General features: G+C 30.5%; 1 protein-coding gene across 1 annotated transcript; it reads right to left on the bottom strand.

Annotated features, from left to right (window-relative positions):
- Positions 1–1,365: 1,365 nt before the first annotated feature.
- Positions 1,366–3,821, bottom strand: LOC129893112 (cation/calcium exchanger 4-like). Its single transcript, XM_055968607.1, has one exon. The coding sequence runs from the start codon at positions 3,480–3,482 to the stop codon at positions 1,584–1,586; it is 1,899 nt and encodes a 632-aa protein (XP_055824582.1). The 5' UTR covers positions 3,483–3,821; the 3' UTR covers positions 1,366–1,583.
- Positions 3,822–10,496: the final 6,675 nt, after the last annotated feature.

Raw genomic sequence — 10,496 nt, 5'->3', positions numbered from 1 at the left:
AGTACTCAAAATTTTTTAATTTATTTCCAATTAAAATGTAAATCCAAACAAAACTTCCAATTCCAAAAAACTATTTTTCAACACAAACTTCAAAAATTCATTTTTGAAGCTTCAATAAAATTTATGATTAAATGTTAGCTTAGTCCCAAGTCCTAACCAAGAGTCACATGCGATTTTTATCAATTTGTTCTGTTGGGCGACTTGAAAACCAAATTATGGTTGGAGATGAAGAGTCGTTTTTTGCTGGAATATTTCCTTGTCACGAAAAGCAATAAATTTAAAAAAAAAAAAAAGGGGGGGGTTTCACCTTGTCAATATGTAATAGATCAAATCTTTGGAAGAAGAGAAAAACCATTCAACTTTCAGAAAAGGCTTATTTATGTTATTCGTTAAAAGTTTGGTTTATCTATGTCATTATCATTTGAAAAAAAGGCTCATTTATGCCATTATTTTTTAACTCCAATTTTGCAAAACCACTCAAACAATTTTTAACACTTTTCTACTGGAGTTTTGAATCAAATGTACTCTTTTTGCTTCTCCTTCTTCAAGTACACCAAAAACTCCAAATGTCCAAGTTTTTTAATTTTTCACGAAAGCGCCTCAAATTTCAATAGTAGCATCCCTCCGTGCTAGATATCAAAACTCAATATCTTTTAAGCTCGAATTCAACCTAACCCAACAAGACACATTTAAAATTACTTCAAAGTTTCAAAACTTTAACCTCCTTTTATGATAGAATTTTGAACATAGACGTAGTGAATTTTAACATAGTGTTTTTTGAGTCTACGTTTAAAATTTCATGTAATTTGGAGTTTCGGCGAAAATTCCACCATAAAAGAAAGTTAAAGTTTTGAAACTTTGAAGAAATTTTAAGTGTCTTATTAGGTTAAATTGAATTTGAGCTCAAAATATATTAGATTTTGATATCTACCTCGAAGGGATGCTACTATTGAAATTTGAGGTGATTTCGCGAAAAATCGAAGAAGTTGAAAATTTAGAGTTCTTAATGTTCTTCATGTGTTCTTGATATTTTTGAAGAAGTAAAAAGGGTATATTTGATTCAAAACTCCAATAAAATAGTTTTAAAAGTTGTTTGGGTGGTTTTGCAAAATCGGAGTTAAAAAATAGTGGCATAAATGAGCCTTTTCTCAAATGACAATGACATAAATGAGCCTTTTCTCAAAGTTCGATGGCATATTTGAGTCTTTTTCCTTTGAAGAATATTACAAAATCTTTTTGGGATCAAGAGTTAATGAATTGCAACATTTTATCTCTAACAATTTAATTCATGGACATTAGACTTGAGCATTTATATTGGACAAGGCAAAGGGGTGGGGGAAGAGGACAGCAAGAACATAGAATAGCTTTGTTTCTGCAAAATGAGAAGGAAAGATTTCAATAATTAAGTAGTCCTATATTCTTTTTTCTTGTATATACATGAGATATATTTCAAATTTGTGTTGCAACAGTACACAAAGACAATTTCTACACTGCCAAAAAGAGCATTTGCAACACATCTTACACATAATAGCTCTGCCCCATAAAAAAGGGATGAGTTGCTCTGGAATTTTTTCTACTTTAAATTAGCTTATACCATGAAGTGAACCATCTCCCATGGCTAGCATTGCCCTGCTTGATAGAAAAACTACATATATGGTCATAAGTCCCAATCCCAACGACTTGCTAGGGCGCATATCGTTCCAAGGTAGAACAATGAGTGCCCAAACCAGGGCCAACATTAGAAATGCCATTGTGTAATACAAGCTATCATCTCTTGGAAGCATATAAGATTCTGGCCTACTCGACAAGGCTCCAAGGAGCATGGAGATGCCTAAACCAGCAAGGGTGTTGAACATAGGACCTGCATAACATCCTGACATGGCAATCTGCACACCATCTGCACTATTCCCTGCTATTGCAACATTTGACATCAAGTCACCCATAGAGTTTCCCCATGCCAAGACAGTTAACCCTAGAATCGATGGATTGACACCAAAAATAACACCAAATGCCACCAGAAGAGCCACTAGCTCATTTGCCACGATATAAAACCAAATGATACTCATAAAGAAGCCTCCTAAGAGCCATGGAAACAAGAATCTTTTAGGCGGATGATCAGTTGTGGTATAGACAAATGCAACACCTCCAAATATACCACCAACTACGGCACCAAGAACATATGCAGTGGTAGCAGGGCAACTCAAATTGTCCTGAGTGTTCAAAAGGATTGCTAAAAGCAGGGGCGCCAAAGAAACACTCAATACAGCATAAAGTTTTGACCATCTGTCCTCATCAATAATGGGGATTGTTAACCTTCTTGGGAGTGTCAATGGTATTTCTAGCAGTGCTAACAACTTGGAACAAGATAAGGAAGAAGACTGGTTATCGACATCATCCTGTTCATTCCAACCCCACAAATCCATTGGACTTTCTACAGAATTATCCTTCACAACTTCATCAGAGAAGATTGCCACATTTGAAGACCACATCCAATGTGGCAACTGAGGTTGTAGCTGCAGCAATCCATCTGCGGATTCCGACCCACCTAAAGAAGAATCGTTCTCTCCATCTAGGCTACTCGCTGTAACCGGTAACAACGGAGCAATCAAATCCAACTTCAAACTAGTATCGCGATTCCTAAGCATCTCATTTGCAGCAACAAAACCAGCATACACCAAATAAATAGAGATAAAGGCAGCAGCACCTAAAACACTCACCTTTCCTAGAATCAAAAGAGCAAGAAGAGAAAGGAGTGCTATAATAAAGAAACACACATCCCTAATAAAGCATTTCTTGTCAATCTGTATACATTGTTCTGCAACGCACAAGGATACAGTACCAACTACAACACAGGTAACAAAAACAGCACCACCAAGAACACTATTCAAACCCACCTCCCCAGAATCACTGCCCATAAAAGCAGCAATACTTGCAAAGACATCAGGCGCCCCATTCCCTAGAGGAAGCAGAGTAACTCCTGCTACCGTTGGTGGCAATTTCAACAAATTGGATAGCTTTTCAAGACAACAACAGAAGTAATCAGCAGCAGTATTCCCCAATAGATAGAATAAAGAAATCAACCAAATAGCAAGAGTGACATATCCCAGAATACTAAAGCCTTGACAGTTACAGTAAAAGAAGAAAAGATAATTCAAGAAACCCCCTGAATTGCATTGAGGATTTGCCTTCAAGTAGTCACATTTTGTAGTGTAACCATTATGCTTATACAATCCTCCACAGAGTTTGATATTCCTGCTTTCACCCAAATGATGATAACTCAAACTGTTTTCAGCAACAATTTCCTTTCTAACAGCACTAATTTTGAAAGTAGAAAGAAAGGAAAAAGATTTCTTGGAAAGTGGACTTTGAACAACATCTTGTCGACGGAAGAAGAAAACAACCAATACAGACAAACAAAGGCCATTGAAAATTCCACGAAACCTGGACCTCTTTCGACAGTAAAACCGATTCTTTGTTTCCATTTATTGAATTTTTGAAAACCCTCAAAATTCTCCAAGAAAGAAAGTGACAAAATATGGAAAAAGACAAATCTTGAAAAAATATTTGAATTTAATTGTCAAATGGGGTTTGAGGAAAATAGGTTGGAGGAATTTTGCAGGGTGAAATTCTTTATGGTTGGGGGAAGAAGAAGAAGAAGAAATGGTAAGAGATGAAGAAGGGGCGCAAGATAATAGGGGAGCCATGGATACTTGACAAGCGGTCGCTTTCTACGATCACTACAATATTTGGGCCACCACTTCCTTCAATAAGGTTTCCTCAATCATATACTCCATAAAGTATTAAAAAAAAAATTATATTTACGTTTTTTTTTTATAAATGAGTTTTTTAATTGTTTAATATTTTTTAGAAGATTAATTTAAAATAATAGTGAAAAGTAATTTTTTTGAAAGAACGTGTCATATCCGAATAATTCGTTTAATTTGGATTAGAAGAATTACTTTTTCGTGTTTTTTCTCTTCTTTTTCTAAAATTTAGGTTAGCGTGTCGGTTTCGGAAAAAAGTGGGAACGGGAACCAAAAGTTTCTCTATTTCTATTTTTGAGGAAGGAATAACAACCGACGGGTTCTTTTAATAAAAAAGTGACTTCTTCTCTAAAAAAAATGGCAACATACCGACATCTTTTTGAAAAATAAATAAATAATACAAGTCATAGATTTGATATGATTACGTATTAATTCAATTTTAATAGACCAAATTAAACAAATAATACGTCAATAAATGTTCCATTATTTAAAGCTAAGTAAAAGAAACTTGAATTTACCGTGAAATGTGACCTCGTAGAAGAAAAATCAACGTCGATTTCACACTCTATTGGACGGTTCATTACATCCTAATGATCCTATACATATCAAAATAAACTTAATTATCTCTTTTTAGATTCAGAAAAATAATAGTTTGATAAACGTGAGTGAAGAGCAAATAATTAAAATTAAAACTGACTTAGCTAATTAATTATTATTTTATACTCCATCCGTTTCTATTTATTTATCAAATATTTTTTAATTTAAAATGATAAATTCAGTATATCAATAATTATTTTCTTAATAGATGTGTCAAGTCAAAATTTAATAATTAAAAAGAAATGGTGGGAGTAATTAGACATTTATATTTAATTATCTGTCGACCTCTTTTTTTTGTTAGCTTTCTTTTTTCCTCCTCTTTTTCCTCAATTTTTCTTTTTTCGCCCACCATCAGATTAATCTGCATGTATAATTTTGAGCCCCTCTTCGCATTAATTAATAAAAGAATATAATTAATAAAAGAAAAAATATATATATATAAATGGAAAAAGGCATAAATTCATCCTTAAAGTTGTACCAAAAAGTCAGTTATACACTTAAACTATCATATGGATCTATTACACACTTAAACTACCTAAAAGTGAAACTATTACACACTTGAACGCATAACACCACTCTCATAGTATGTGGTGTATTACACTTGCTGCCATGTGGCGCCACGTCAGTACCACGTCATTACCATGTTAGAAATTATAATTTTTTATATTTTTTTCTTTTCTTTTCTTTATTAATTAACTTTTCTTTTATTAACTATATTTTATACTAATTAACTCTTAATTAATTATTAACTATCCATCCCATTTTTTATATTATTTTATTTTATTTTATTTATTTATTAACTTTTCTTTTATTAACTATATTTTATAATAATTAGCTTCTAATTAATTATTAATCACCCATCTGATTTTTTATATTAACTATCCATCCGATTTTTATATTTTTTTTCTTTTCTTATCTTTATTAATTAACTTTTCTTTATTAACTATATTTTATACTAATTAACTTCTAATTAATTATTAACTATATTTTGTGTTGTCTACAAGAAATCCATTGTTTCACAAAAAACAACTCCGATAAGTACCAAATATACGGTATAAGCACTGAAATGGGCTTAGAATAGGAAACTGGGGCAAATAGACTTACATGTGCTTATTGTTTTCCTCATTACTGTAAAGTATACATGTGCTTATTGTTTTCCTCATTACTGTAAAGTACTTCCTTAATAGCAGAACGAAATTTAATGAATTGTTTCTGTTTCTTAGTGAAGAGATGATTTTGTTTTTTAAATTTTTTTACTTTAATGGGTTTTGAAAGAAAAAAAATCAAGATTTAAAATGAGAGTAAATGGAGGTGGGTGTGAAGAAGAAGAGGGTAGGTGGGTGTGAAGAAGAAAGAATGTGGGGGTTGGGTGATTTTGTTTTTTTAATTTTTTTAACCGACTGATGCGCTATTCCTTTTTTTTTGCCACGTCAGTTATAGGTGTATAATAGTTCCACTTTTAGTTAGTTTAGGTGTGTAATAGGTCGTCATGATAGTTTAAGTGTGTAACTAACTTTTCTGTACAACTTTAGGGGAGAAATTTATGCCTTTTTCCATATAAAAATATAGTTTTTTGACATGCCGTTATGGCGCTACTGTGGTACTGATGTGATAGACGAGTATAAAATCTATATTTATATATCTCTATACAAAGAATGTCAAACCCATCGGTGGCCCCTTAAAGTTGGCATCAACTTTCACTTAGACACTTCAATCGGACGATGTTCACTTTAGACACCTCATGTAGGGGCCCGCTGTGTCATTTTGACACTTTTTGCTGACATGGCAAAGTGAGTGTGATACACTCAACAATAACGCGTGAAAGACTTTATTTAGCCATTTTTTATTTTATTTTCTCTTCTTCTTCTCCATTTCTCAAGGCACCACCTTCCACCATTTTTCCAAGCTTAAACTCCCTCAATGGAGGTCGAATTTTTTATTCAAATCCGTTTTCAAGCCATTTTTTTCTTCTTCATTGTATTGTTTTTCTAAATCTATCATCACCTCTCTCTCCACCTTTTTCGCCAGAAAAATGGATACCAACACCCATATTTCATATTTCTTCTCTCTTTATTTCTTCCTCTCACTCTTTTCTTCTCACAAAACAACACTAAAAGAAAGAAAAGGAATAGCTATGAAAAGTAAAAGAAAAGAAGAAATTTTTAAAAAAGCACAAAAGAGATTTTTGAGTGTAATAAAAAAAGATGATTTCCGATGGAAAAGGAGGGTAGGGTACCATCACTGTTCTCCACCTTTTTCGCCGGAAAAAATGAATACCAATGCTCATATTTTATATTTTTTCTTTCTTTCCCTCCCTCCCTCCCTCCCCCCCCCCCTCTCTCTTTCTCTCTAAACAACATCAAAATAGAAAGAAAAAAAAAGCTCTAAAACAACTTTAAAAAGAAGATTAAGAAAAAAATAAAGAAAATTGTTGGGTGTAGTGAAGAAGACAACTACCATTGGGGCGGGGAGGGGCGGGGGGGGGGGGTTGCAATTGATTTTTTTAGAATAATGTTTTTATTTTATTTACTAAGTGAATTTTAAAATAATTTTTAACTTAAAATAACACATGTAATCATTTAATTGGTTCTTTGCCACGTCATCAACGAGTGTATTACACTTTCATTCAGTTTTTTGCTTATTGTCAAAAAGTGTCAAAATGACACAGCGGACCCCTACATGATGTGTCTAAAGTGAACATCGCTCGGTTGAAGTGTCTAAGTGAAAGTTGATGCCAACTTTAAAGGGCCACCGATGGATTTGGCCTACAAAGAAAGAACATAGACAATGTGATGTGACACTTTTATGTTCCATTCATATTTATTTGTTTTTCTTTTTTTAATCATTTTTTTCTTTATTAAATAATTCATTTTATTTTTAATATCTCAAAAAGGCTTTATGTTCAATTACTCAACTTTTCACCTTTTACTATAATATATTTTAACTACTAACTACTCACTCCTCTTCAATCTATCCTCTTAATAATATTATAACTCCCCTTTTTAATTCTTCGTAACCCTCAAAATTTAAATTGTAAGTTTATGATATCTTTTGATATTCCTTCTCTTACCTATATAATTTTTATTTTGTATTAAGAAAATTCTCATTCAAAATTATTCTTTCAATTCTCCATCATCATAGCATACATAAGGGTGAGGAAGAAAATGCTAATCACCACATAATATGACTTTTTTCACGGTTAAGAACTATGGTTGGCAAAGTCGTAAAAAATCTATGAATAAGAATATTTCCTTTAATTTTTAAAATTATATCCTTTTTTTTAAAAGATTGTGAGGTACTATATATTTTGTGAGAGACAATTTGACTAATATTTGAAACTAAATTGAATAAGTTCAAGACTAACAAAATCATGGAATAACTAGCAAATTTGTATAAGTATATTCTTAATTTGTGTTTGTAGGGATGAAGAAGAAAGAGTAGAGAAAATTGTGAATTTCAAAAGAAAATGATGTAGAGTCTTACGATAAAATTATTATTATCATAATTTTATATTTTTAGTTTTCCTTCTTCTTCTTTATTTTTCATTTATGTACTTTATTGAAAAATTTAAAATATATATTTTAAATTCTTTTAATTACACCTCCTTATTTTCTCTTCTTTTTTTAAAGTTATATTTTAATTAGTATTGACTTTGATAATATGTCTCTTTTCATCAAAAAATGGTAATGCTATAAATGTAAACATGCTTTAAGAGACTATTGCTTTCATACATAAACGTTGAAGGGGTTTGAGAGAAAGTTGCAGAAGAAGTTGGATATGTTGTTCTAATTTGATCTTTAGAATTTTCTTTAAATTTTAAGGAGATGATAATGATTATATATCGAAATGCAAATTGGTTTGAGAAGGTAATGAGGTTTTGATGGAGTATTTCAATTGTTCACAAACTGATTCAAAAAGAAATAGCGGACTTGTGAACATTACTATTAGTTTTCAAAGTCACTGTCAATCTTTTATTCTTAAACTTTTGTGTTAAGTTCCTCATGAAATGAATAATTCTTTTCAATCTTTCTAATTTACAAATATCAACCTCTTTAATTGCATCTTACAGAAATAACTTGGAGAATATAAGTCACTAACTCATGTTAACAAATAAAAAATCAATTACAGAATTTTGTATTGATTTAGTCGAGTTGTTCATATTTAAATTTTCTTTTTGTGCAAGTTCACATTTAACATTTGTCTAGTCATTTTTTTTTTACCAAAGATTATTTTCTTAACATTAATATTTTAACTTTTATTACCGCGGATGAGCACACTAATATCATATATTGTAAGAATAGTGTTATACGTACTATGATAATACTAAATTTACTTTCAATATGTATAAAAGTGTAATAAATCGTCAAATTAATTGTAGTATAAAAGCAACCTTTCGAAATAACTAGCAGATACATTAAATTCCTATTGACGCATGAAAAAATATTTTCATTGAAGCCACTTTACTTGGACCCACTTAGTGTTTTTAAGCTGTTTATAAGCTGAAAACTGCTTATTATAAGTTTTTTAAAAAAAGTTAGGGTAATCCAACTTATTTTTTTGGCTTATAACAGCTTATAATTTGTTTTAGATAGGGTGTGTATCGGTCGATTCGATTTGATTTTAAGTATTATTGGTTCGATTTATCAGTTTTCGATTTCTAAATACGCTAAACCGATAACCAAACCGATAAGATATTTGTTATCGATTTTTGATTTATTGGTTTTTGGTATTTAACGGTTCGGTTTTCGATTTTAACCAATAAAAAAATTTAAAACAAATATACAAATCCTGGAGTCACAGTCATAGCAACTTGCAAACTTGCAATTTGAAAATCCTTGCCGTTGAACCTAAAGTTGCAAAGGCTAAAGGGTAAATACTAAAATACTAAATACTACATAGTATTATATAGTGATTAACTGATTATATATTTGTATTAATATTTTTTGTTTGATATTTGTGTATGAGTAAAAAACTAAAAATTAAATTAGTACACTATTATAGTCTTATTGGATTATCGGTTTATTCAATAACCCAATATTATAAAACCAATACCGAACCGATAACCCAATTATTATTTTTTATAAAGCATTAAATAACTATTAATCCAATAGCAATAAATCAATATCACTTTTTCGGTTCAGTTTATCGATTGGTTCGATTTTTGCACACGTCTAATTTTAGATAAGCTAAGTCAAATTAACAAACCCAATTAATTTTTATAACTTATTTTAAGCATAAAATAACTAAATTAGCTGATCAAATATTTTAAAAAAATCAAAAAACAACTTATAAGCAGCTTTAAGCTAATCCAAATGAGCTCTCAGTTGCGGAGACACTTTGCTTGGACCCAAAAAAGGGATAATTTGCTTTGAAGCTAAGTTTGGTATTGCTCCCATGGTCCATCTTTAGCTCCTACTATATTAATTTAGCACACTTTTATTAAGAAGTTAGTAGTAGGTGAAATGATAAATTTATTATATTATTTTTATATATAATATATTTTCTGATTTAGAAAATATATTTGGGATAAAATAATATAGTTAAGAATAAAAATAAATTAGAAAGTACAAAACATTTTTTTTAAAAATTACATAAATAGAAATGAACATCTATTTTAAGTATTGTATACAATTAAAAGTAGACCAAGGGAGTAATACAGAGAAATACATTGACAAATACTTATTTGTGTGAGCTTACATCAAAATGATGCAATTTATCGTAATTATGTAATTTAATAAATATACATATTTATTAATTAATTATATAACTAAATGATAGTAATATATATTTAAATATATATTATGTATTTATTAATTTAATATACAGACTAAATAAGAATAATTTTCTGAAGGACAACTTTTAACGTTATTACAACCTTCCTTTTTGATGTCAAAGACCAGGCTTATCCGCTACGAAGCACCCCGTTTATAAAATAAAAAAAAAGGGAGAGATGCTAAATGGCCCAAAAGATTTGGTCCAAATTTGGCCAAAAATGTAAAAAGTCTATAATATCCTTATTTCAATTTTTGCATTTATTTCCTCAATACTTTTCCCTCCAAAACAAAACTGATTATCTTATATTTCCTAAACTCCTTGAACTACTAAAATACAAACTCTTTAATTGCTAAGAGAAAT

The sequence above is a fragment of the Solanum dulcamara genome, chromosome 6 (genome assembly GCF_947179165.1).
Source record: "Solanum dulcamara chromosome 6, daSolDulc1.2, whole genome shotgun sequence".
NCBI lineage: Eukaryota > Viridiplantae > Streptophyta > Magnoliopsida > Solanales > Solanaceae > Solanum > Solanum dulcamara.
Note: the sequence above shows the minus strand (reverse complement) of the source record. Positions and strands in the feature narration are given on the sequence as shown.